This window comes from Gorilla gorilla, chromosome X (genome assembly GCF_029281585.2).
Source record: "Gorilla gorilla gorilla isolate KB3781 chromosome X, NHGRI_mGorGor1-v2.1_pri, whole genome shotgun sequence".
Classification (NCBI taxonomy): Eukaryota; Metazoa; Chordata; class Mammalia; order Primates; family Hominidae; genus Gorilla; species Gorilla gorilla.
In genome coordinates, this window is record NC_073247.2 from 48,382,163 (window position 1) to 48,409,837 (window position 27,675).

Sequence of the window (27,675 nt, forward strand, 5' to 3'; positions counted from 1 at the left end):
AAGTCATAAGGATTAGTTGAATAAGTGTTAGTGGTTATTATTTGGAGCATTCTGAGGACACTGCTCTTGAAGTATTGGTATGAAGTTGATGGCACTGTTAGCCTCTCTATTGTTATTTGAAGAATCATTGTGAAATTAAAAAAAAAATCTTGACTATGGCACTCCCATGTAATGTACCATACAGAATTGCCCGTGTGAGAAGAAACAGCTCTGTTGCAAAGAAATTTCTGTAATTCCATAGCATCTGTCTTTGAGTCATTCAGTTTGGGGTTCGTTGTAAAAGTACTACTTTTTTCTCTATCCACAGCATGACAGTTCTTACCTTTTGACAGTCTTGTGGACTGCTGTGCTTGTGGTAATCCAATCACAGCTGCCTTGCAGGATGACTGCTCCTCTATTTGAAAGGCATCCTCAAGGGTATTTTGCGTATGTGATTTAGCTTGTATTCTAAGCATCCTAAACATCTCTGTAAGTGTGCTGAAAATTCATCTAATTTGTGTTGTCACATGGTGACAGTCAAACAGGAAATTAACTTTATTTCTATTAATTTCATCCTAAGAGCACTCTCAGAAACATTCTATATTTAAAGCTGCATTTCAAGTACACAGTAATGAGATATATTCAGATATACCCTTTCCTTTGATTCAAATATCGGCCCCTATTATCTTTAAGTGTGTGTTACTCAAAATAGATGCTTTTTAAACTTATGTCCCTTTGTGATGCTATGAGAGTATTTGACTACCACATCTTTTTGATAATCAGAAGTTAATGACTTGTCCAAAGTTATCTATGCTGAAAGGCAATAGAATGACATACAAAGCATCTTGCCATCTTTCTAAACAGCTTAGCATAGTTCAACAAAGTTACTGGCCACAGAGGGAAAAATCTACATCTATATTTAAAGAGAGAGATCTGTTTAAGTTAGGAATTGAACAATAAAAGAAAAATGAATTTCACCCTCCTAATCTGACTAGTGTTTACTAGCCCCATTTAACTAAAAGAATGAGGATCAATTACTCATTTTTTTCTCTACTTGATTAAAATGAGTAATGGGTAAGGGATTCTCCAGGTGAAGTATGAAATCGCTGAAAAGAGACATGCAATGATGATATATCCTCAGGTGAAGTCATTGCAGTCCAGATGCTGGTCTTCAGTGCAAAGGCTGAAAAATTTGATTTGGTTAGCACACAGCAAACAGATCTGACAGGGGTTCAAACTAAACCAAATATGGAGAACTCCATAGACAGGACCAGAACATTCATTCCTGAAGGGAGAGCTCTATGGGAAGCCAACTTATAATCAAAAGTGTCTGGAAGGAAGTGAGATTGAGCAAGGGTAATTAGCTGTATGATTTGAGTGATTCGTGGCATGAAAGTTTCTCAGAATGAGGCTCCATCACCTAGCATGGAACATGCGCTACAGGGAACAAACAACTATTTTCATTTTCATTCCCTTTCTCTAGTTGGAGTCTGGATGGGCACTGACATCACCTAGCTCCTTAGATCTTCCTTGTCTATGCCTTGGTTCACTGTCTCCTTTTCTTCACCCTGTATTTCCCCGGAAGGACTGTGTTATCATCAACTGCATTCTATCTTACTAAATTTATAATCATAGTTCAGTGCTGCCTTCTGGAGAAAACATCCTGATTTTCTTGATAGAGTTTTGCCTACTTCTGATCTCCTTAGCCAACTGTTACTGGAAAGGGGTCCCGATCCAGATCCCAAGAGTGGGTTCCTGGATCTCACACAAGAAGGAATTGGGGGTGAGTCCATAGAGTAAAGTGAAAACAAGTTTATTAAGAAAGTAAAGGAATAAAAGAATGGCTACTCCATAGGCCGAGCAGCCCCAAGGGCTGTTGGTTGTCCATTTTTATGCTTATTTCTTGATTATATGCTAAACAAGGGGTGGATTATTCATGCCTCCCCTTTTTAGATCATACAGGGTAACTTTCTAGTGTTGCCATGGCATCTGTAAACTGTCATGGCACTGGTGGGAGTGTAGCAATGAGGATGACCAGAGGTCACTCTTGTCACCATCTTGGTTTTGCAGCTTCTTCACTGCAGTTTTATCAACGAGGTCTTTATGACCTGTACCTTGTGCTGACCTCCTGTCTCATCCTGTGACTTAGAATACTTAACCCTCTGGGAATGCAGCCCAGTAGGTTTCAGCCTCTTTTTACCCAGCTCCTATTTAAGATGGCATTGCTCTGGTTTAAACACCTCTGACATTTTCCTCTTCCCTTTTACAAGAGAATCCTTAATCCTAAGGGTTGCAGAGGAATGAAGATCCATCTTTTGTAACTTCATGCTGAACGGGGTGATGATATTCCTGCCTAACTATTAGGGTCTCTTGTATTCAGAGTAGAGAGGAGCTCAGTTGGAAAGTGTCGGTACAGTGAGGGCCATTCATAACTCTTGAGTTCTGACAAAAGGTGATATCTGGAAGATTAGTAAGTGTTCAATTTAAGAAAATTTTCAGTAAACTTATTTTGCATTATTACACAAAGAGTACAACTGCAATATATTCCACAACAGTAAAGCAAAATAAGCAAAATTATCCCAAGTAAACTAAATTAGAAGGCTTTCCATGAACTGGGCAACTGTTGGAAACAAGCTGATATGGAGTCACTAGCCAATTCCAATATGTGCCCAGAATTATAATATTGAACCATATTTTTACATTACACAGCCCTTTTGTTTCTTTTGAGATGCAGTCAGACATCACGAATTGGTTAACAGGAATAAGCAGGGTCAGTCTAAATTGCAGGAAAAAAAATGACAACAACAACAAAAAACAACTGATGAGACTAGAATTTAATAACAGGAGTACCATACTTCTGGAAACACAATTTTTCTCTCTCTACTTTTCCATTTGTATTAAAGACAAATCATGGTAAGACCGATTTGATTGCAAAATAATCCTTAGTCTTATACTTAGCCTGATTATTTGTATAAAGTGCAGCAAGAATAATTATTTTTCACATAGGCTTTTTAAATTGGCTTTGATGGAACTCTGTTCCATAAGAAATCTCAAATAAGACCTTTTTTTTAAAGCCAAGCCCAGCCATGGGTTTATATCCTCAAATACCTATGAATAAATTCTTCTTCTTCTTTTTTTTTTTTTGAGATGGAGTTTCACTCTTGTTGCCCAGGCTGGAGTGCAATGGCAAAATCTCGGCTCACTGCAACCTCTGCCTCCTGGGTTCAAGTGATTCTCCTGCCTCAGCTTCCTGAGTAGCTGGAATTATAGGCGCCTGCCCCCATGCCTTGCTAATTTTTTGTATTTTTAGTAGAGATGGGGGTTTCACTATGTTCGCCAGGCTGGTTTCAAACTCCTGACCTCGTGATCTGCCCACCTCAGCCTCCCAAAGTGTTGGGATTACAGGCATGAGCCACTGCACCCAGCCAATTCTTCTCCTCTTGAGGTCCCAAGATAACTTTCAGCTCCTGGACCTATTAGAAAGTGATATTCTTTACTTACCACAAGTCAGAAACCCTGTACAGGGAATGTGTAGACAAGATATAAGGCCAGTTTTCCCAAGGGGCTTTTATTGGCTCTACAAGTGAAGTTTGATTCCTTAAAGGAAAATGCATCATTCCAGTCAAAGCCTTGGTAAAATAACCAGTTTCTCCAATTGTGTCCTGTTGCAAAAGAAAACAGATTCTTATTGTGCTTATGCAAATAACTATATTGCCATAAGTTAAGAATACTCACAAATAGGTTCCAATTCTGGAGAAGTCAGGTAGAGAGAAACAAATATGCTTCAAATTTTGTTCACAAGAGTACACTTTACTCAACTGTTAAAAGCTGTAAATAGCTCAAAAGAAGAGTTTTCTTGTCTCTGAAAAACAAAACAAAGGATCAGCAACGTTTTAAGCAAAAAGTCAAAAAGATCACTTTGGTCTTCTATTAGCTCAATCCATTCAGTTAACTCCTGTCCTGCTTGATATTTATTAACATTTCAGCTTTTCATGAGAGTCCTGAAAGTTTTTTTCTTTATTTTAATGTCATAATCCCCAATGTTATCAGAAACCTGCATTCAAGAACACCTGTTAAAGTCCTTTAGCTGACTATAAACCACCTTTTAAATAGGATTAAAATAAGACAACTGTTGGTGGATGACAAAATGTCTTAGGGCAGTCACAGTCAAAAGATATGATTGACAAAGCAATTTGATTACCTCGGTGGCAATGTTGACAATGTTTCCTGTATGATTTTTATACCAAATAAGCCAAACGTCATTTTTATATTAGTGTACTCCTAATGTTAAACCCTATCCTTAATAAAACTTTATAGATACATCTAACCAATTTTAATATTTGACCATAAGGTAAGATTCTTATACCTTTTATAACTCTTTACAAATTTATGTTAAAAAGTAGATTAGTGCTCTAAGAAAAACCTGTTGTGCTTATATTCCAATGTTCAATTCATGGAAGAACTGAATAATACCGCTTTAACTTTAGCCAATATGTTCACACACAGAATTTCTTTTAAAAGATTAGTTTGTCACAAGCCTTTCCCAACTCACTCAAACCTTCAAGCATATCCTATCTAACTTCAAGCAATCCTTTAACTTTTAGGCAAAAAAAAGTCCATATTCCTATGACTTCTTATAATATTTTACCAAAAACGCATTTCAGTTTCTTTACACACCTTGCGTGTAAAACTGTTTCTTCAGTTGTCTCAATAACATATTACAATGTTAGCTTTTAGCAATTTTTACTTTTGGTGAAAAACCTGGTTAGTAAGCGATTTTAATTATGTACCAGGTGTGGCACCTAAGACAACAGATAAGATTTGGCTTTTTCCAGCATAGCTAGGGGGCATGGCTAACATCACATGTCCCCAGGTCTTATCTAGAATCTAATGCTCTAAAGTAGGTAAATTGAACAATTTTCAAAAGTCAAACAAGCAGTTTATGACCTTAAAGTATTTAGTAAGCTTAATATCTGACCTGTAAAATTTAGACCAAATGTCTTTATTTTATCAATAATCTTTAAAACTGTTTTTACTTTCCAAAGATTACTTAAGTCATGTGTACTAAAAGGCATTACACTTTTTACTTTTCTGACAAAATATTTGATTTAAGCTCTTATTTTTAAACAAATTAAAGTTTTTAAAAATGTCACACACACACACAACACATATAAATACACATATAGAAGAAGATTCAGTAGTTGGAAGACTTTTCATTTGCCAGTTTCTAAGTTTGTCTTTAAGGCATGCAGTTTCTAGGGCTTAACTTGCAGGCACAGCTGGAAGGCAAAACAGATATACAAAATTAAGGATCCCATTTTTATGCCAGATCCTGGATCCCAAAAAGAGGGAATCGGCCCATCTCCATAGGAGTCTTATCTCTCAGCGGTGGGTGGGGACTTTTTTTCTAACCTTCTAGGTTGCCAACAGCATGCTTCTCTGATCTAAACATGCAAAAAGCCACATATTCCCCCAATAACTGCCATTAGCCTTCCCCAAAAGTATATTTCCTACCTAGTTATTACACACCAAAGTTCTCTCATAATACTAAGCAATTTCTGACCCCCCCAAAAGTAAAAAACGTTGGATAATGCAATGCAAAACAGAATAGAACCTTAGATTTTTAAAGGAATCTATCCATTTCCAATTCCTGGAGTTTCATGAGGAAAACAAGTTTTTCCCAAAACCCAGTCTGAGGTGCCTCCTCTGTTTTTCCCAAGGAGTCTCATGCTGTTAGAGCTTGAATATCCGCTTTAAATAAGCTAACTTTTAACCATAGCGCTCTTTTTAAAAAGTCCTTTTAAATCTCTTATTACCAAACTTCAGCCAGGCCAAATGGCCAATATTCCTGTCTTCTGAACTTTACCAAAGGTAACCTCCCAGGTGCTCAAAGAAAAGAAAAATTCCAGAAGGGAAGCCGGAAGTTGTTCATCATGGGTGGGGAAGAGAATCTACAAATGGCAAAGGTCACACAGATATCAAACTAGAAAAGACTCATTCCCTAATCCTGGAATTGAAGCTGGGCCACCATTGTAAAATGGTGAAGCCTTTGATGCTGAGCTACAGCATTGGGCAGTTTCCACTGCCCTTCCCAGAAGGAGCTTAGAGCAGCCAATTTTGAACTTGCAAAGGCTTTTAACTTCTCAAGATAATTTTTAGGGCTAACCATGAATTCCAAAGTTCCTGCTCTCCAGAAGGTGGAGACCAAGAGAAAGTACTGCCACATAGTTATAAGGTCAAGCTCTCAAGGAAATAAAATAATATGAGAGGGAAACTTTATCCAGTTTTTTGTTTTTGTTTTTTTTTAGGGACCTGTAGCAAAGTTTGTAACTGACCAGTTTGCTGGGCTGGCTTGAACAGCGAGCTTACAGGAGTCCTAAGCCTGTGTTCTATCCTAAGGTACCCTTCTCCATTATAGAACAACAAAGAAAGACAAATTTATAGCACAAAGTACAGATTTTACTACAGCTTAAGACTAGCCTCACAATTCCTTTTTCCGATTAATCAAAACTTGATAGAGTTTTGGCTACTTCTGATCTCCTTAGCCACCCATTTACACACCAGTTAAGATAATATTAGTCTGTTGGTCCAGGTACAGATGAATAAAAATTCATTTAGGACTAATTTTTTAAATTAAACTCTCACAGGGCAATTTTATTTCTCTTATATTCTCACTTGATCTCTCGTCTTCTCTGTCACCTTCATGTGCTACCCATGGTGTTACTTCCCTCCCTTCATCCTCCTCACAGGGCAGACTCTTGGATTTTTAGAGAGAAGATTTGTATTTATAGCCCAAGGCAGGGATAGCTATAAGCTTCAGGTCAAGCATTTTTATAGCTACCAACCCCTTGAATAATTTCTGAATATGATTCTATAAAATATTCACAAAGTAAAGTCTAAGTCTGACATTTCAAACACAAAATATGTCTTCAATGAACCCTGGGTGTAATGATAACATAGTCATTCACTGAGTTTTCAATTTTTTTTCCATTTCATCACAATTCCAGATGAGATACACAAGGGGTTGAAAAAAACAACTGTGTTCTTTCTCTGCGAAGACTGCAGTTGACAGTGATGCAAAAAACAATTAACCTTTCTGAAAAGCCCTGTTTGTCCTAACCTTATTGCTTCCTGTTCTTTTCAATCTTGGAGCACTCTGGGCCCTGTTGCCTCTAGAGCTTTCAAGATGGAGGGAAGACCTGGAGTAAATCCAGAGAATATGCACTAACCTGAACAGCTTCCTAAGAGGGGGCTGGCTCTTTGTGTGTAGGAAGCAGTTCATTTCTGAGTCATTTCAGCAAAGTTCTGGTTTGGTGTACACTGTATAGAACAAACACATAGGGGTTTGTGGAAGTCGAGGAACCTCTGGACAAGATCCTCTCCTTTCAGATCTCCTGAGATTTTGGGGTCAGCCTGACCTTATGGTTACTGGGAGGCCCCAAAGCAGCCTTTAAGTATGTATGTAGTTATTCCTGGGAGCCTTACTAGAGGCAAGCATACCAAGTGTAACTTGCAGGTAAATTGTAGTTCATAGATCTGGGGGGAAGCTAAGGGACAGTATCATGGGATGATGCCCAATCACAAAAATCAGGTAGATTACCCAAGAAGTCATCATTCTTAAGCAGCTTTAGAGAGAGAATCCAGGTAACAAACCAATGAAAGAATGTGTTCAAGAGTTAGGATGAGAGTCAGGGCCTGGTGAGCTTCTTATGTTGACAAAGGGATAGTTTTAAAACATCCATTTTACAATACATAATACATACCTAGAATAATTCACAAACAACCATGTACATCATGAGATATAAACACTCATTTTGAGAGCAAAACATTACCCAATGCATTGAAGCCGCTGTGTTCTCTTCTGTAATTGAATACCTGTGTCCACCAGAGGTAATCATGATCTTGAATTTCCTAATTTGCCTATATTTATACTATGAATGTATGCGTTTCTAAATTATATATATATTTGCAAGTTATATACTTCACATATATATGTATATATGTATATACTATCGTTTTTCATGAATTCTTCCATAACGTAATTTTTTTTTTTAAGAGACAGGGTCTCACTCTTTTGCCCAGGCTATAGGGCAGTGGTGCAATCTCAAAGCTCACTACAGTCCTAGGCTCAAGTGATTGCCTCCTGCCTTAGCCTTCCAAGTACCTGGGACTACAGGTATCTGCCACCATGCCCAGCTAATTTTTAAATTTTTTGTAGAGACATGGATCTCACTATGTTGCCCAGGCTAGTCTGAAACTCCTGGCCTCAAGAGATCCTCCCACCCTGGCCTCCCAAAATGTTGGGATTACAGATGTGAGCCACCACACCCAGCCTGTAACTTAATTTTTTTTATTCAGCAGTGTTTGTGAGATCTGTTTAGGTTGATGCATGTAGCAGAGGTTCATATTTGTCTCAACAGCAGGGCTTTTTATGCTGTGGGCCTAGTTTTGGAAAGGAAGGAAGAAAGAAGGAGGGAGCCACTTAAAGGCCCTGACCTGTTATGGGCAGTCCAGATTGTGCACTTAGTGTCCCAAAGTGGTGACCCAATTCACCCATCAGTCAGCTGCAAGAGTGGCGATGTGATGCAGCTGGCGGAGGAAGCTAATTATAATGGAGAAAACTGAATTTGCATAGAGAACCAGGAATCAACTAAATACAAATAACATTTCCTGGTTAAAAAAACACTAAATAAAGATTTAATAAATGCACGTTTACTGTTTTAAAAAATAGTTTTTTGAGTTAGATACAACAAAATTTCAAAAATTAGGCAGTTTTACAAGTGCTATGGGAAAAATAGCCTAATTAAATTTTTCTCTCCTCTTTTTTTCTCCACCGTCTTAGTGTTTTCTGCATTCTGTCCCAGCGGATCTGATTCCTGTTCTGAAGAATTGAAGTTGAGCATCGTTAGTCAAATTCAGCTGCTGCCTGACTGTATACCACAGCAAAGGCTTTGGAGACATTTTTCAGTTAAAACAATAATGACTTTCTTGGAGTGTAATCCCAGTGGAGGCTGTTCTACGTATAGCCTGAAAGAATACTTAACTACCATACGCAATTCTGCAGAGACCTTGTAAAAAACACACTTTATACCAAACAACTGAGTGATTCTGAGTTGGTTGGGGGAATCTTAGTTGTAGATATCAGTTCACCTTCTTGAAGATTCAACCACTGCTACTCAGAGCTGCTGCTGAAATACCATGTCTAAGAACTCAGAGTTCATCAATCTGTCATTTTTATTAGATCATGAGAAGGAAATGATCCTGGGCGTCCTAAAGAGAGATGAATATTTGAAAAAAGTGGAGGACAAGAGAATAAGGTAGTATTCTTTTTATTTTTTCAGTCCTCCTTGACTGCTTTCTGTTTGTTTGAAGCCATTTAGATCAGAAATGGGCCAAGTGCAACCACAATGGGGACAGATGTCAGTTAGGAACTTCATGAGTTCTCAGCAGTAGCCCAAATATCGGAAAACTTTGGCATTTCACCATTTAGCCAGACACGAAAATGGAATTTAGCTAATAAAGTGGTATTGATAAGAACACTTAATTTGCTAATAAAGTCATAATTTTTAGTTAAGAGGAAGGACTACCCAAGTTTGAGTACCAGCTCTGGCAAGTATTAGTCGTGTGACTTTGAGCAAGCTACTCAACTTCCCTATGCCTTGGTTTCCTCATCGGTAAAACAAAGATAACAACAGTACCCACTTTATAGGGTTGTTGTAAAGATTAAGGAAGTTTATACATATGTAGTGCCTGTCACCTAAGTGTTCAATAAATGTTAGCTATTATTTATTTGTAATGCCATTGTCAGATCAGTCTTACTGGGGATTTGCCTCCAGCACAGCTGCGAGAAGAAAGGGACCTGGAGAGTAAAAAGTTCCCATCATACCCCAGAAACCACTTGAATTTTTAAAAATAAGTTTCTTGTGAAGAAAGTTGAACGATGTGGGCACAATTGAATTTCATATCCACTGTAGGCAGAGCTCATATTTAGCTGGTTTCCCGGGTATGACTTCACCTAATATTTCAGCCAGCATCAATTCTGATTGGTTGCGTCGCCTGCTCTAATTGGTCACATCATTGTTCTGATCATTTGCAAAATCCACTGTGATTGGCTGCTGCCTGTACTGTCTTTGTTTTAAAATATATTTGGTCATTACACCTCACCGCAGAAAAAAAGGAGCAGAAATAGTGTTCCTTCCTCAGTCACTGCCAACTATGCAATGTGTAGGTTTTGTGTCTTGTATGGCTCCCCAAGCTACAATCAGAAGCTTATGTTTATTTTACCTGAGGAGAAAACTTATGTGATTATCTTCACATGTTGAAAAAATCTTTAATGTGCCCAAAGCCACTAGGATCTTTATAAATGGAAATACATTTAAGTATTATTGATTGATGTTTATTTCACAGTTAAGAGCCCAGAAGCTTCATTTCCACTTTTCCAAGATATTCAACTAATCTTGAAGAAACAAAAGTTTCGATGAAAATTATTGCACTTTTTCTATGCATAGAATTCAGGTGGCAACAAAATGTAGTTAATAATTTCAAAGAAATCATGAATAATATTTTTGACATTAGTAGTCAAGTCATGAAAAGTAAACTAATTTGTGTAATGCCCTGCCAAAAAAAATTATGTTGTTTATAGGGGGTGACATATTAACTAGGAATTGATGACATTCCAAGGGGAATTAAAAATCATTTCTGTCCTGGCTAACACGGTGAAACCCCATCTCTACTAAAAATACAAAAAATTAGCCGGGCGTGGTGGCGGGTGCCTGTAGTCCCAGCTACTCAGGAGGCTGAGGCGGGAGAATGGCGTGAACCCGGGAGGCGGAGCTTGCAGTGAGCCGAGATTGCGCCACTGCACTCCAGCCTGGGCGACAGAGCCAGACTCCGTCTCAAAAAAAAAAAAAATCATTTCTGGCCGGGTGTGGTGGCTCACGCCTGTAATCCCAGCACTTTGGGAGGCAGAGGTGGGCGGATCAGGAGGTCGGGAGATTGAGACCATCCTAGCCAACATGGTGAAACCCCGTCTCTACTAAAAATACAAAAATTAGCAGGGCGTGGTGGTGCACGCCTGTAGTCCCAGCTACTCAAGAGGCTGAGGCAGGAGAATCACTTGAACCCCAGAGGTGGAGGTTGCAGTAAGCCAAGATCACGCCACTGCACTCAAGCCTGGTGACAGAGTGAGACTCTGTCTCAAAAAAAATTATTTCTATAGGAATAAACAATTTAATAACCAGATGCCCAGAGACAATGAAGTACAATGAATAGGACTTTGTTCTGAATATTTGTTTCTGTCATTATCAATAACTTGTATTAATAATTGTTGGCTGGGCACAGTGGCTCACGTCTGTAATCCCAGCACTTTGGGAGGCTGAGGAGGGTGGACCACCTGAGGTCAGGAGTTTGAGACCAGCCTGGCCAACATGGCGAAACCCCGTCTCTACTAAAAATACAAAAATTAGCGGGTCGCAGTGGTGTGTGCCTGTAATCCCAGCTACTCGGGAGGCTGAGGCAGGAGAATCGCTTGAACCCAGGAGGCGGAGCTTGCAGTGAGCCAAGATCGTGCCATTGCACTCCAGCCTGGGTGACAGAGCCAGACTCCATCTCAAAAAATAATAATAATAACAATTATTATTATTATACTCTTTCTTCCTTTTTCTCATTCCATTTTTCTTCCCTAGTCTTCTTTCCTTATTCCCTGTAAGTAAATTCGGTTAAATTGGGTGTAATATACAACAGAGTATCAAGAATAAAGTCATTGGTTTCCTGGCTCTTCAAACTTTTTTGAGAATAGCATAAGAAAGGCTGTTTATAAATCCAAGAGATACTTTTACAGAAAACAGATTTTCTAAAGCTACGTCTTGTCTCCTTGTTCCATCTGCATTAACTGCATTAGATGTGTTGTCTCATTTTGTTCTGAGTTCTTGTAATATGACTCAGGCTTTACCACTCTTAACAGCTTGGTGTATTCAGAAGTCATTCCAAAGTGGGTGACATGATGTTGAGGGTGTATGCTGTTGAATCACACAGCCAGAGTTCAAATCTTACTTTCGGCATGAAATATTTTTATCATTTTAGACAAGATGTTTCCATGGATAAATCTAGTTTCCCCATTTGACAACAGAAATAATATTAGTGACCTCATAAGATTGTTCTATGGATTAAATAAGCTAATATTACAAACAGCTTAGAGCAACGCCAGCATACAGTAAGCACTCAAAAATTGTTGGTTATAATCGTTAGCCCTATAGTTGGTTTGTGGTGCCCTTGATTTGCTAGTTGCAGTAGACACTATCAGTGCTCTACTCAGATCCCCTGGAGTCCCTCTCACCTCCTAGTTTTCATGCACTTTATTCTAAGGACTTGAAGTACAAAATTACCTTCGGGTGACTGGAGTTTCCCATAGGATTAAAGAGACACAAGTGCCAGGTAAACTTGAGTGTAAACTGGGTAGCCCAAAGCCAATGGTTGACAGGTACAGAAATCCTTTGCCTCAAGGCAGAACAGACTCTGCAATGCAACTTAAGCTCCAGAGCTTCCCGTGGGATGATGCTGAGGCTGGACTTCACCTAAAAATCACACCCTTGCTTAGCCCCTCTCCCTGCCTTCTCCTGCCTCCCTTACTCCCTTATAGATTTCTCCTGAGAGCACTACATAAGTCGCTTGCACACAAATCTACATAGCAGAATTCGCTTCTGGAAAACCCAGTCTGAGACACTATGAAGTTTGTATTACCAAAGCTATTACTATTTAATAAAGTTCGTTTCAGGGGAAATATAATAAGTCTGCAAGGTGAGCATTAAAATAAAGAATTTTGGTTCATTTGATTTACAAGCTATGATCTTCCCAACAATTTTTATCACAGTCATTGTGGTTTACATACTGGTAAAGAAAAAAGTCCAAGCTAAAGAAAGAAGCCCAAGATTAAGCATCTTGGTCAGATAATATAACTTTCTCTTGGCTTTTCTCCCTTTATCTCCTCTGAATAGCTCTTTTATTATGAATTTAAGTACAACCTAAATCAGTTCAGGGTACCTTAACTTTAGCGCTGTAGGTCTGCATGGTAATTAAATTCTGCAAACATTTTTTTGATAGATGGATAGATAGATAGATAGATAGATAGATAGATAGATAGATAAAAATATTTGTTATAAAGAATTGGCTCATATGATTATGGAGGCTGAGAAGTTCAGACCTAGGAGAGATGATGGTATAATTTGAATCTGAGTCCAAAGGCTGAGAACTGGGAGAGCTGATGCAATAAGTTCCAATCCATGTCTGGCAGTCAGCAGCAAGGGAAAACTGATGTCCCAGCCTGAAGACAGGGAGAGAAAATTCATTCTTACTCAGCTTTTTACTCTATTCAGACCTTCAGCGGGTTAGACGAGGTACATCCATGTTGGGGAGGGCAACCTGCTTTACTCAGTCTACTAATTCAAATATTAATCTCATACAGAAACACCCTCACAGAAACATCCAGAAATAATGTTTAACAAAATATCTGGGCTCCCAGTGGTCCAGTTAAGTTGATACAAATAATTAACTGTCTCAGGAATTTATATAAAGCTGGCTATAGCCCCCGTTCCCACACTTTTGTGAATTGTATAGCTCATCCTGACTCTGTACCCGCGCTTCTGTTGAACTCTCCTCTCTCCTTGCATCTCACCACTTATGGCTATTCCTTACTCTTTTCTTTGCCAGGCCAGAGAACTTAGTCCTTTTTCCTTGATATCCTCCAAAACCATCAACACAAGAAATTTAGGTGGGTAACAGATTTTATTACAACAGTAAACTTTGGTGCTAGCTATTACAATAGTTTTCATCATGCTATAGAGGTACAAATGGATATTTTGGGGGGAGTCTAAAGGAAGAAGTAATTAATTACAAGTAAGATAGAAACTGAAGCAATGGTTTCACAGAAAAGGTGAACGTTTGTGCTTGCCTTTGAAATGTGAAAAGGACTTTTCACATTGGCAAATATAGGTCAACTATGTTTTGGCTGTTTACCATGAGCCACAAAGCCACCTTCAGACTATACTAATCAGTTTCAGAAGGAAATGGAAACCAAATTTTTTTTTAGACTGAAAAAGATTACAAAGAATAAACTTATCTGAAAAGTTAGTAAAGTGGAGTTTGGGAGGCAGTGGATTTATTGTTTGTTTGTTTATTTGTTTGAATAGCTTGTCCTTTGAGATAAAAATGTAGAAGACGGAGAAAGTGTAAAAATTGTACTGAATCAATATTTTAGGCCTGACACCCAAATGTGCTTCACAGTCCACATGCCCACTAAAGTGTGGCATTGATTAAGGTGGGACTGGTCTTTGGGGACTCGTAAAGGTGCTCCATACCCAGAAGGCACATGGCAAGCCTGATAATTACCTCCAGGCATAAATCGTCAGCTGGGGAATAGGCATCTGCCTACTACCATTGCATTTTAAGTTGATTCAAGAGGCTGAAATATATTTGTATACATTCTTCTCCTTCAGACTAAGCAGGAAGGAGTGGTAGGAGATAGCGAGACACAGGTTTTCACTGTTAGAGGGTAAGAATATTTTTAAGGTTCTCTATGAAGAGCAAGTCACTCAAATTTATTGACGGCTTTACTGCAATGAAGAAAAAGCAGAAATGTTGCAAATAAAATTGAGCTATCAACAATTATTGCAAATGGATAAAAATACTGACAGTTTGGAAGCACAAAATGGAAATCATTGTTGATTATTTTGATTTTGTACCTTAGATTGCTTTTCATTTACTTCAAAAGAACTCAGATTAACATGTACGTGGGTCGTAATATCTACTCCAAAAAAACTCATTAACAAATTTTTACTCTACTTGATCTCTCACACCTAAAAACAAATACTGTTAAATATCTACTTTGTGGTATTGACCTGTACTTAAAAATCCTCAACTTATTAGTGAATATTCATTTCAGCAGTATATTGTGAGCTTTATTCTCACTAAGGGTACATCATTTCCATTTGACCACCATACATGAAAACATATCTGCACATGTTTTCTTTGGCACCTAATCTTGGGCTTGCCTCAGTGGTAAACTCTGTTGGTTGCCTTACAACATAACATTTCTCCTTTCTTCCTTTCTATCCAAATCAAAGTTTTATTCAGCTCTAGCAGTGAATTTTTTTAAAAAAATTTTTCTCAAAAAAATTTTTTTTTATTTTTTAAAAAATGTTTTAGGCCGGGCGTGGTGGCTCACGCCTGTAATCCCAGCACTTTGGGAGACCGAGGCGGGCAGATCACGAGGTCAGGAGATCAAGACCATCCTGGCTAACACGGTAAAACCCCATTCCTACTAAAAATACAAAAAATTACCCGGGCGTGGTGGCATGCGCCTGTAGTCCCAGCTACTGGGAGGCTGAGGCAGGAGAATCGCTTGAACCTGGGAGGTGGAGGTTGCAGTGAGCCAAGGTCGCACCACTGCACTCCAACCTGGGCGACAGAGCGAGACTCCATCTCAAAAAAAAAAAAAAAGTTTTAAATATTTGTGGGTACATAGTAGGTGTATATATTTATGGGATACATGAGATGTTTTGATACAGGCATGCCATGTGAAACAAACACATCATCGAGAATGGGGTATCCATCTCCTCAAGTGTTTATCCCTTGAGTTACAAATAATCCAAATAAATTCTTTACTTTAAAATATATTAAGTTATTATTGACTATAGTCACCACACTGTGCTATCAAATAGTAGGTCTTATTCATACTTTCTATTTTTTTAACTCATTAACCATCCCCCCCCCCCCGCCACCCGAGCCCCACACTACCCTTTCCAGCCTCTGGTAACCATCCTTCTACTATCTATGAGTTCAATTGATTTGATTTTTAAATCCCACAAATAAGTGAGAACATGCGAAGTTTGTCTTTCTGTACCAGGCTTATTTCACTTAACATAGTGATCTCCAGTCCATCCATGTTGTTGCAAATGACTGGATTACACTCTTTTTTATGGCTGAATAGTACACCATTGTGTATATGTACCAAGTCTTGTTTATCCATTCATCTGTTGATGGCTGCTTCCAAATCTTGGCTATTGTGAACAGTGCTGCAACAAGCATAGGAGTGCAGATATCTCTTCAATATACTGGCTTCCTTTTTTTGGGTATATACCTAGGAGTGGGATTGCTGGATCATATGGTAGATCAGTTTGTAGTTTCTTGAGGAACTGCCAAACTGTTCTCTATAGTGGTTGTACTAATTTACATTTTCACCAACAGTGTATGAAAGTTCCTTTTCCTCTGCATCCTCGCCAGCAAATGTATTTTGGTTTCTTGTGTAAAGCTGGCTCAGTTGAAATGCGCCACTAAATAAGCCAGAACTTAATATCTCCAAGAGACCACAGACCCCAGCCTAGTAACTGCCATTCACCTTATGGTTTTCTCTTAATGTGACTGATTTTGTCATTTCAGTGCTAGGAGAAGAGAAGGAAGGAGAAACAGGAGGGGAGCGTGTATTCAAATTGCTTATTTGGAATCCTGCAGATAAGTTAAATATTTGGTTCAAATGGATTTGAAGTGATTTCAAGAATTATACATTCAGCCTGGAAGTCAGGGAGTCTAAGCGCCAAGCAATAATACCCTTTTAATACACTATAAATGTTTGATCATTTGTTTGTTTTTCCAAATCTTATCACTCTACCACTAAGAGCAAAATTAGTTTGACCTTCTCAAAAGCCTAAAGACTCATTGTCCCCATAAAACACCAGGAGAACTGTTGGACTGGACTTCTAGTTTGGTAAACACTTTGGTTTAATCCTAATAGAATTGCCACAAAGCTTCTTAATGGATTAATAGAAACTCCCAGCATGAACATACTGGCTCCCTAATGGAACTCAAATGCCTAATGAGTCACAGAGAAATGAACAAAAATATCCAGATCTGCCTTAAACCTTGGACGTTTTCCTAGCAAAGACCTTACCAATTTCAATATATAATTACATTTAGGGAAACTAACTTTAATTTTGATTCTATAGCATTTTTCTCCAAGGAAGCGTTACTTGTAAGGTGCACCATAGGCACAGGGCCACAAATACCTGATATTCAGAGACATGTTAAACATTGGATTGTCCAAATAAATAAACTTGCCAGATCATTTTTAACATTTTTTTACATTTTATTTTATTGACACATAGTAGATGTACATATTTTCAGGGTACATGTTATAATTTCATACATTTATATAATTTGTAAAGATCAAATCAGTGTAATTGTGATATCCATCACCTTAAGTATTTATCTTTTCCTTATGCTAGAAACATTCGAATTATTCTCTTCTAGCTATTTCAGACCATTTTCTTGGGGGTTTGAAATAATAGATCACCATAGTCATAAGTAAGATTGTTACCTGAGACTATATCTATTATCTGTATCTACATATGTCTCTATATAGAGATCTATATTATTTCAAATTATTAATGTGTTTATATTATATTCATATAAGATATATATTATTTCAAATACCTAGACTATATATAGAGATATATATAGAGATAGGTTTTCTCTCTACATATATATCTATAAGTGGAGAGAGTCTATATAAAGAGAGACTCAGTATAGGCTGGGGATTGGTTTCAGGGCCCGGGTGTATACCAAAAGCCACACATACTCAAGGCTAAAGTTGGCCTTGTGGAACTTGTGTATAGGGAGAGTTGGCCCACTGTAAATGTGGGTTTCATATTCCACAAATACTGTGTTTTCAATCTTCGTTTGGTTGCAAATGCAGAACTCAAGGTTATGGAGATCCAACTTTTTTTATTTTTAAAAATCCACGTATAGATGAACCTGGGCAGTTCAAACCCATGTTGTTCAAGGATCCTCTGTATATTTTTTACTCTTCCCCATATTCCCATTTTACTACCCTTTCCCTTCCTTGTGTATTGTCTCTAGCCAGAATTGGTATAGAGGTCATGTCTCTAGGCAGCAGGGGTTAATTGGCACTCACATCCCAAGAAACTACCATTCCCTTTCAATGCAAATTGCAGAAACAGAACAATAAAGCCCATGTAATCCAGAACCTGGCTGAATGTTGGGGCTGGAAGGGGGAGTAAAGAAGACCCATCCCCTCAAAGGTAAGTCAGCTCATAAGGGAATATCTAATATCAACTATATCCTTGGAGAAATAGGTATTTTATTCCTAAGAAAATGATATAAGTGAAAACTTCACTAATAAAAATGTCACCACTAATATTTTAGATTTCAGGCAAGTGACCACTTTATATCAACAGTAATCTTATAAGAATGTTCCTATGTTAATAGAAGTTATGTTTTAACCAATTTAAATTTATAATAAGATTAGGCTAACATGCATTTCGTAATTTTTATAATTGTTCTTTTATTGCAGAGTAATTAAGCATAATGAAAATATTTAATGCAAAGAAATTAATAAAATTCTTACACAGCAAGCAATTTTTAAAGTTTTTAATCTCAGTATTGTGCTAGGATCTATAAAGGGCATCAATGTCTGCAACTTTTAAAATACCATAAACCTCAATCTGCTTAAACATTTAATATCTTCTGATACATATTTTCATTATAGAATCAATGGGCTTATTATAGAAAATTACATAACCATATAATATGAACATTAAAGTCTCACATAGAATTCCACTTTCCAGAGGTGAATAGTCTCCATTTGTGTTGAATTTCCTTCCTGTCACTTTTATGTGTATATATATACACATATATATATGCAATTTTCATATAGTTGGAAATTGCATGAAATTTACATATACATACTGTATAAAATATCATAAACCTCAATCTGCTTAAACATTTAATATTGTCTGATACATATTTTCATTATAGAATCAATGGGCTTATTATAGAAAATTAGATAACCATATAATATGAACATTAAAGTCTCACATAGAATTCCACTTCCCAGAGGTAAACAGTCTCCATTTGTGTTGAATTTCCTTCCTGTCACTTTTATGTATGTGTATATATATATATATATATATATATATATATATATATATATACACACATTTTCATATAGCTGGAAACTGCATGAAATTTACATATACATACTATATATGTAAATTTTATTCTTTATTTTTGCTTTGCATTATTTCATGAACATTTTTCATGTCATTAAAAATTATTTGTAAACATTTTTATTGGCTGGATGAGATTTCATAAGACTTTTCCATATAACACGAATGTGCAACGTGTTTCTTAACTATTTATTCTTATTTCCATGAACATTCTCATTCTTAAATCCTCTTATATTGTGATTCATATTTTGAATAATATTTCCTTAATTTTAAAAACCAGCAATCTGAGAAAATTGATTCAATTAAGACCACGCATCTTGTGAATCAGATTGTTTATTGTTTATCACAAATCTCACCTTCCTTTCGTAGAATCTGAAAGTTTGTAATTAATTGCCAGTGATGGTTTTCAGTGAAGCATTTAAGGAAAGAACAACACATAAAGGAAACATTTATATTCATATTCAACAAATTTCAAAGAAATGGTGACAACATTTCTTGTATCATGTACTGATACTGACAACTAGGGAAACTGCTCCAAATGTATTTTGCAATAATCTTTATCTATGAAAATGTGAATCCCCATAAGTATCACCTAAAAAGGTAAAATGGGAAAAAGTAAGTACTGATAACTGCCTTTGCTGAACATATAACCCCTTCCCCACCACATTTAAAATAATTTAGTTTGCACAAATTCAATTTAGAGTCATTCTAGAAATAAACTTCAGTTATACATTTATAAAAACTAAAATGGAAACCCTCTAGTATGTGTCCATATTCAGCAGCAGAATTGGTTTTAAAGAATTTTCCATGAGCAACATGTTCTCTCTAAAGTATCAGTTTTTTTGTATGAATGCCCAATTTTCTTCCATCAAGTCAATTCTATCATTGCATTGTGATACCAAATATTTTAAGAAGCCCAGCATTTCATCTTGGTTGTTTTTTAAAGAAATGCAGCTTTCCTACTTCTTGCTGTACTGATTCTATCTCCATCTCTGTTTTTTTCTGAGTAATTTATCATATTGATAACAAGACTTTCTGATGTTTTTAATACTCGAGCAAGGTATTCTTTGGGTTTCAGATTAGCAAAACACATTCTTGTTTCTTAATGGGCCAGGAAATTGAGGCAATAGTTATTTTAAGATAGTTCCATGTGGGAGACTTGGTTTGCTAATTACGTATGAGATAAATTTCTGCTATGATAAGACTATAGTGAATAAACAGCAAGGTATCAAATTGCAGTGATTCCTAACTCTTTTAGAGTTGTAACGAGCTGTTTTTGTCATATAATTTATAAGATCCCTGTCTTAGGTTGGATTCCCCTAGAGGTAGACCTTGAACTCATGATTTGTGTGCAAGTGATTTATTAAAGAGAAACCATAAACTACTAGTAGGGAAAGCAACACAGGAAAGGAGAAGAATCTAAGCAAGGGTGAGAAGTCAGGCAAAGTTTGGCAGAGGTCACCATCAGCATGACTTTACAGGGACAGATAATGTTTGCTGTTTTGTCTCCATTGTCCTTTTTAAAAAGAATTCAGAATGAATGCTTGTCATTGTCCCTTTGCATATATGAGCACATTTAATGTTTCTGGAAAATCTGTAATAAGTCATTGATTCTCTTAGGTTATAAGGGATTGGTTAAGTTCTTCCTCGTATTTCTGTGGTTTTAATTATTTTCCCTAAAACTGTTACTTTTCAGCATTATTGCTCCGTTGTTTTCAGTATTTTTTGGATTTGGGTTTTTTGTTTTGTTTTGTTTTGTTTTTTGTCAATTGCCTGTCAGTTGACATGGTTTTGTGAGATTTTCCGGTATATTCCTATGAGACAAGCTTTTTAATACCAGGAAGTGTCTTCTGCAGATATGAAGACTTCACAATGCCCTCTTTCCTTGAGACTATTTGTAAACATGAAATTGGCACAAGTCACAAGACTTCTTTATCTAAACAAGTGTTCTTTTACTCCTTCTTCTTGTTACTTTCTCTTAAGCAGCTTTTTATCCAGGCATAACTTTTTCCCAGTTCTCAGAGAGTTGTGATTCTTTTTAATAGCCTTTGATTTGAAAACTAATAAAAAGTTATACAAAATGTATTAAGATAGAGTCATGCTTGTTGAAGAATGACTCTCTTGGGGAATATTTGTCATGAGAGACTTTGTGATAAGATCCAGTTTGGGCAGATGCCATATGTTGAAAGAAGCTGGGCAGGCGGAAGAAACCCTCTATGTTTACTGAGGCTTAACTTTGAGTGTGCTCAGCATGGCTTTGCACAGCTAGGAAAGAAACAACAGTCATGAATAAATACGGAGTCCTTTCTGAGCAAAAATATTTTAATATATTGAGAGCCAATGGGAGGATACTGGTGTGTGGGAAGAGTGCAGATTTTGGAATATAAAATTCAGGGTCTGAATCCTGACCTCCTTATTTAATAGCCCTGTGACCCACAAGTTACCTCTCGGAGATTCCACTTTCTTATCTATAAAATGGGAATCATAATGTATTTTTCATGGGTTGTTGTCAAAGCAATGGTATGACATGTGTATTAGTTTGTTTTCATGCTGCTGATAAAGACATACCCAAGACTGGGCAATTTACAAAAGAAAGAGGTTTAATGGACTCACAGTTCCACATGGCTGGGGAGGCCTCACAATCAAGGCAGAAGGTGAGAGGCACATCTCACACGGTGGCAGACAGGAGAAGAGAACTTGTGCAGGGAAAATCCCCTTTATAAAAGCATCAGATCTCATGAGACTTATTCACTATCATGAGAATAGCATGGGAAAGACCCACCCAAATGATTCAATTATTTCCCACCAGGTCCCTCCCACAACACATGGGAATTATGGGAACTACAATTCAAGATGAAACTTGGGTGGGGACAGAGCCAAATCATATCATTCTGCCTCTTGCCCCTCCCAAATCTCATGTCCTCACATTTCAAAACCAATCATGCCTTCCCAACAGTCTCCCAAAGTCTTAACTCATTTCAGCATTAACTCAAAAGTCCGCAGTCCAAAGTCTCATCTGAGACAAGGCAAGTCCCTCCCATCTATGAGCCTGTAAAATCAAAAGCAAGTTAGTTACTTCCTAGATACAATGGGGTACAGGCATTAGGTAAATACAGCCATTCCAAATGGGAGAGATTGGCCAAAATGAAGGGGTTACAGGCCCCATGCAAGTCTGAAATCCAGGGGGGCAGTCAAATCTTAAAGCTCCAAAATGATCTCCTTTCACTCCATGTCTCACATCCAGGTCACGCACGCTGATGCAAGAGGTGGGTTCCCATGGTCTTGGGGAGCTCCACCCTTGTAGTTTTGCAGGGTACAGCCTCCCTCCTGGCTGCTTTCACGGGCTGATGTTGAGTGTCTGTGGCTTTCCTAGGCACACAGTGTAAGCTGTCAGTAGATCTACTGTTCTGCGGTCTGGAGGACAGTGGCCCTCTTCTCACAGCCTCACTAGGTGGTGCCCCAGTAGGGACTCTGTGTGGGGCTCCGACCCCACATTTCCCTTCCACACTGCCCTAGTTGAGGTTCTCCATGAGGGCCCTGCCCCTCCAGCAAACTTTTGCCTAGGCATCCAGGCATTTCAGTACATCCTCTGAAATCTATGCAAAGGTTCCCAAACCCCAATTCTTGACTTCTGTGCACTTGCAGGTTCAATACCACATGGAAGCTGCAAAGGCTTGGGGCTTGCACCCTCTGAAGCCGTGGTCTGAGCTCTACATTGCCCCCTTTCAGCCACAGCTGGAGCAGTTGAGATGCAGGGCACCAAGTCCCTAGGCTGCACACAGCATGGAGACCCTGGGCCCTGCCCATGAAACCTCTTTTTGTTCCAGGCCTGTGATAAGAGGGGTTGCTGCAAAGGTCTCTGACATGCCTTGGAGACATTTCCTCCATTGCCTTGGTGATTACATTTGGCTCCTCATTACTTATGCAAATTTATGCAGCCGGCATGAATTTCTCCTCAGAAAATGGGATTTTCTTTTCTATCGCATCGTCAGGCTTTTATGCTTTGTTTCCCTTTTAAAACAATACTTTTAACAGCACCCAAGTCACCTCTTGAATGCTTTGCTGCTTAGAAATTTCTTCCCCCAGATACTGTAAATCATCTCTCTCAAGTTCAAAATTCCACACATCTCTAGGGCAGGGGAAAAATGCCACCAGTCTCTTTGCTAAAACATAACAAGAGGCCAGGCACGGTGGCTCATGCCTGTAATCCCAGCACTTTGGGAGGCTGAGGCATGCAGATCACAAGGTCAGGAGATCGAGACCATCCTGGCTAACATGGTGAAACCCCCTCTCTACCAAAAATACAAAAAATTAGCCTGGCGTGGTGGTGGGCGCCTGTAGTCCCAGCTACTTGGGAGGCTGAGGCAGGAGAATGGCGTGAACCCAGGAGGTGGAGCTTGCAGTGAGCTGAGATCACGCCACTGCACACCAGCCTGGGCGACAGAGTGCAACTCCATCTCAAAAAAAAAAAAAAAAAAAAAAAAACATAACAAGAGTCACCTTTGCTCCAGTTCCCAACAAGTTCCTCATCTCCATCCGAGGCCACCTCAGCTTGGATTTCATTGTTCATATCATTATCATTTTAGTCAAGGCCATTCAACAGGTCTCTAGGGAGTTCCAAACTTTCCCACATTTTCCTGTCTTCTTCTGAGCCCTCCAAACTCTTCTGACCTCTGCCTGTTCCCCAGTTTCAAAGTTGCTTCCACATTTTTGGGTATCTTTTCAGCAGTGTCCCATTCTACTGGTACCACTTTATTAGTCTGTTTTCATGCTTCTGATAAAGACATACCCAAGACTGGGCAATTTACAAAAAAAAAAAAAAAGAGGTTTAGTGGACTCACGGTTCCTCTTGGATGGGGAGGCCTCACAATCATGGCGGAAGGTGAAAGGCACATGTCACATGGTGGCAGAGAACAGAAGAGAAATTGTGCAGGGAAATTCCCCTTTATAAAACCATCAGATCTCATAAGATCTCACTATCATGAGAATGGCACAGGAAAGACCCACCAAATGATTATCTCCCACCAGGTCTCTCCCACAACACCTGGGAACTACGGGAGCCACAATTCAAGATGAGATTTGGGTGGGGATGCAGCCAAACCATATCAATATGTAAAGTAAAGTGCCTGTTATTATGTGGCTAAGTGTTGTGAAATTTAGGTTTTAATGATAGGCACTGCATGTGGAAGCTACAGTAAAAATGAAAGCATAATTTTTTTTATATTCAGAGTACAGAAAGAAGGTCTGGTCAGCCTTGCATTTTCCTCAGGCAAATATGAAATACCAGTGTTGATGGCATTGTCTCTGAATCTTACAAAAGATGGGAGTGCAAGGAGCTGTGCAGGCATCAGAATCAGGCTGCTGTGACATTATTCTGCCCGCATATATTATTTTAGTGATTTTTGTGTCATTGTTGACAATAGACTTTGTCAGTCACTGTGGCCTTGCTCTCTTAATGGAATATGAAACACTAGTTCTAGAGAAGTACTTATCTTGCAGGCATTACATCAGAGGCTGAAGCAAAACCTGACAGCAACATCTCTGCAAGTGGAAGAAAGAATAAAAACTAATATTTCCTGAGTTCTTATTGTATTTTTTTGGGAAATAGGTTTGGCTGCGGGTGACAGAGACACATTATAATCATGACTTAAGATGGGAACATATTCCTGTCTAACGTAAAAGTCTGGGTTGATTGGTGGCTTTTGTGGTATTGTTATGGGTGCTGCATTAAAGCGGGGGTCTGGACTCCCTATCTTTTGTTGCTCCACCATGTTGAGAGTTTAGCTCTTGATCCAGGATGGTTCATTCCTATGTTCTCATCCCAGCTTCTGGAAAAAGAGAAGGGGTCAAGGGAAGAGGATCCTCCCTCTTCCATTAAAGGCATGACCTAGAGGTATATTGTTTCTGATTACACTCCATTGGCCAGCATTTAGTATCATGACAAAACCTAACTGCAAGAAATACTGAGAAATGTAGTTTTTATTCTGAGTGGCCGTGAGTATAGCTAGATGTTCCACTAATAAAGAAGAAAGGGAGAACAGATATTGGGAAACACACACCAGAATTGTCTATTCCATAATTATTATGTGTCAAGCTGTGCTAAACACTTACAAACATTGTCTTACTTAATGCTCATAACAACATTGTAAGGCTGTTTTTACAGAAGTATTTTGAGACACAAAGAGGTTAAGTCTCCTTAAGTCTTGAGACAGAGAGACGTTAAATAATTGTCTTAAGGTCTCAGAGGAAATAAGTGGCATAGCCAGAACTTGAACCCAGGCACTCTGACTTTAGAACCCTATGCTCTGGGCCACTGTGTAATCCTTGCTTGCTTATTATCTCCCTTAGGCCTTGATGTGCTCTACTAGATGAGACTGTTTAAAAGCATCAAGCAATTAAATATACTTTATAAACTGTTTATTCATGGCTTCCTCTTCAAGGCAGCTAATTGCTTCCATTCTAAAATTCCTATCTTATTTGGTGTAAAATGGTGTTCAGTACAATTTGGTCCAGACAAGATAACACAAGAAAAATAATGCCACACAAATGTGACAAGAATTTTAATGAAAGCAATTCCGGATTTGAAAGAAATGTGTCTATGTGATGATAAAGCAAAAAGTCTTTTTAATACATGGAACATTTTTGATGATGGGATGGAAAAAAACATTCAATATATCACTAGAATACAGAAATGAAAAGAGTCTATCATTCAACAACCATCAAGATAGTTAATCTTTTCAGTCTTTACAATTTCAACTACATATAGGTCAGCAATTTATATGTTAATATAAATGTATCTATAGAGCAACAAGGAAAATTAAAGAATGTGAAGCTGCTGTAGATTTGGTGGTCAGAGAAAACCTTCCCTGGGCAAGCAGCAGTAAAACTAAAATTAAAAAAAAAATAAGTGGGAGCCAGCCAGATTAAGAATTAAGTTGTATGTTTATCAGTCAATATAGGTTAAGTGATGCTGCAGTAACAGCTCCAAACTCTTAGTGGCTTAAAACAACAAAGATTTCTCACTCATGCCACATGTTCATAACAGGATGTCTGGGGACTCTACTTCGTGGCATCCTCAGACCAGGATCCAGACTTGCAGAGCAGACACTATTTGGAACATTGTCATTGTCTATGCAAAGAAAAGGGTGTGTGGTGAACCCTTCCCTTGATTTTAAAGCTTTTAGCTGGGATTACTTACCACATTTCATTGGCCAGTGTGAGTCACATGATGACGTCTAATGCCAATAGGGCAGAAAGGCGCAATCCCAACTTGCTTTCAGAAGTAAGGAGAATGGGAAGTATTTAGTGAACAGATAAATGACTACTGTTTTGGGTGATGGAATGTGGAGGGAAGGCATTCCCAGCTGAAGAAATAGCATGTTCAAAGGCCCTGAAGTGGGAAAGAAGTTGGTATATTTATGAAACTTTAAGTAGAATTATGTTGCTGAATCCTATCTCCTATCTGTAGATAGGAGATGACCAGAGGGAAGAGGGAGCAGATTAGGCAGATCTTTACAGGCTATGGGAAAGAGGTATAAATTTCATTAAAAATATAAAGGAAAACTACTGGTTGGTTTTAAGCAGAGGAACCACATGATGTAAGAAATATTTTAAAAGAGTATTGACTAATGATATTGATTATTCCATGGAGAGTAGATTGGAAGGGAATTGAAAGTAGGGACACCTAATAGGCACCTTTTCAAAATTCTAAGTGAGATTGCATGGTGGTTCCAGTTTAATGCAGTCTTACTTGAGGCAAATATTCCATCTATTTTAGACATTTTTTAAATTATTAATTATTATCCATTTCAATCTCCTTCCCATATGCCTCAAATTCTTACAGCACTTCAAGCCACTGCAGTGAGCCACAGGGAAGGAATAAAGGTTTTCTTTTCCTCTTCTTTTACTTCTTTTTCTCTTTTCTCTTCCCCTACTAAGGATCTGTGCCTGCTTATGTTGAAGGAAAGGAAAGAGAAAAGTTATGCTTCATTGCTTGAAATATTTGGTGATGGGACAAAGAGGTCTCCTTTCTGTCGTCATTACCATTTCTCCATATGAAACTGATAACAGAAGGCTGTGATATCTTCTCACTCTGTTTAATCCACATGAATGTTCAAAGAGCTGATCTTCTGCCTCCAGGATGTTTGTAGGGTAGGAGACGCACAATCCCAAGCAGGGTTCCTTCTGTTCTGGCTCCAAGGGGAAGTGAGGCTGAGAGGAGAACTGATGGATAATGAGAAAGTGATGTACTCATTAGAACTGAATAATGGTTTCAACAGTGTTTAAATTCATGATTTTGGATATAATATAATTTCTAGAGATAACAAGTTCCAGGGTTTCTTCATGAGAGTGAATGGTACACATGGACAGGAAGGTCAAAGAAGATGACCAGGTCAAAGAACTGAAAGCCCAGGGAGTTGGATGTATTATGCCCAGGAATGTTGTACTCTGTAAGAAATGAAGCCAAGTGGAGGGTATATCCATTTCCTGTGGCTGCTGTAACAAATTACCACAAACTTGGTGGGGACTTAAAAGTGCTTAGTATGGCTGCCTGTTGCAACACATGAGTCATCGTGTGTCATTTGTCTCCTTAACTAACATAAAGGGTAATGGTAATTCTTAGTAGATGTTTTGTTTAGACTCATTTTTTTCCTCAATACCAGAATGCCTAGCACAGTGT

The 27,675-nt window shown here is 38.2% G+C and overlaps 1 protein-coding gene across 3 annotated transcripts in view; it reads left to right on the plus strand.

Moving 5' to 3' along the window:
• Positions 1-27,675, plus strand: part of SYTL5 (synaptotagmin like 5) — a 227,986-nt gene that overhangs the window by 118,829 nt on the left and 81,482 nt on the right. For all 3 annotated transcript variants that reach the window (XM_019018837.4, XM_055375955.2, XM_063703298.1), the window contains one exon: positions 8,822-9,296. In XM_019018837.4, coding sequence (XP_018874382.2) covers positions 9,178-9,296 — 119 coding nt within the window. In that variant the 5' untranslated portion in view covers positions 8,822-9,177. The remainder of the gene's footprint in view (positions 1-8,821; positions 9,297-27,675) is intronic.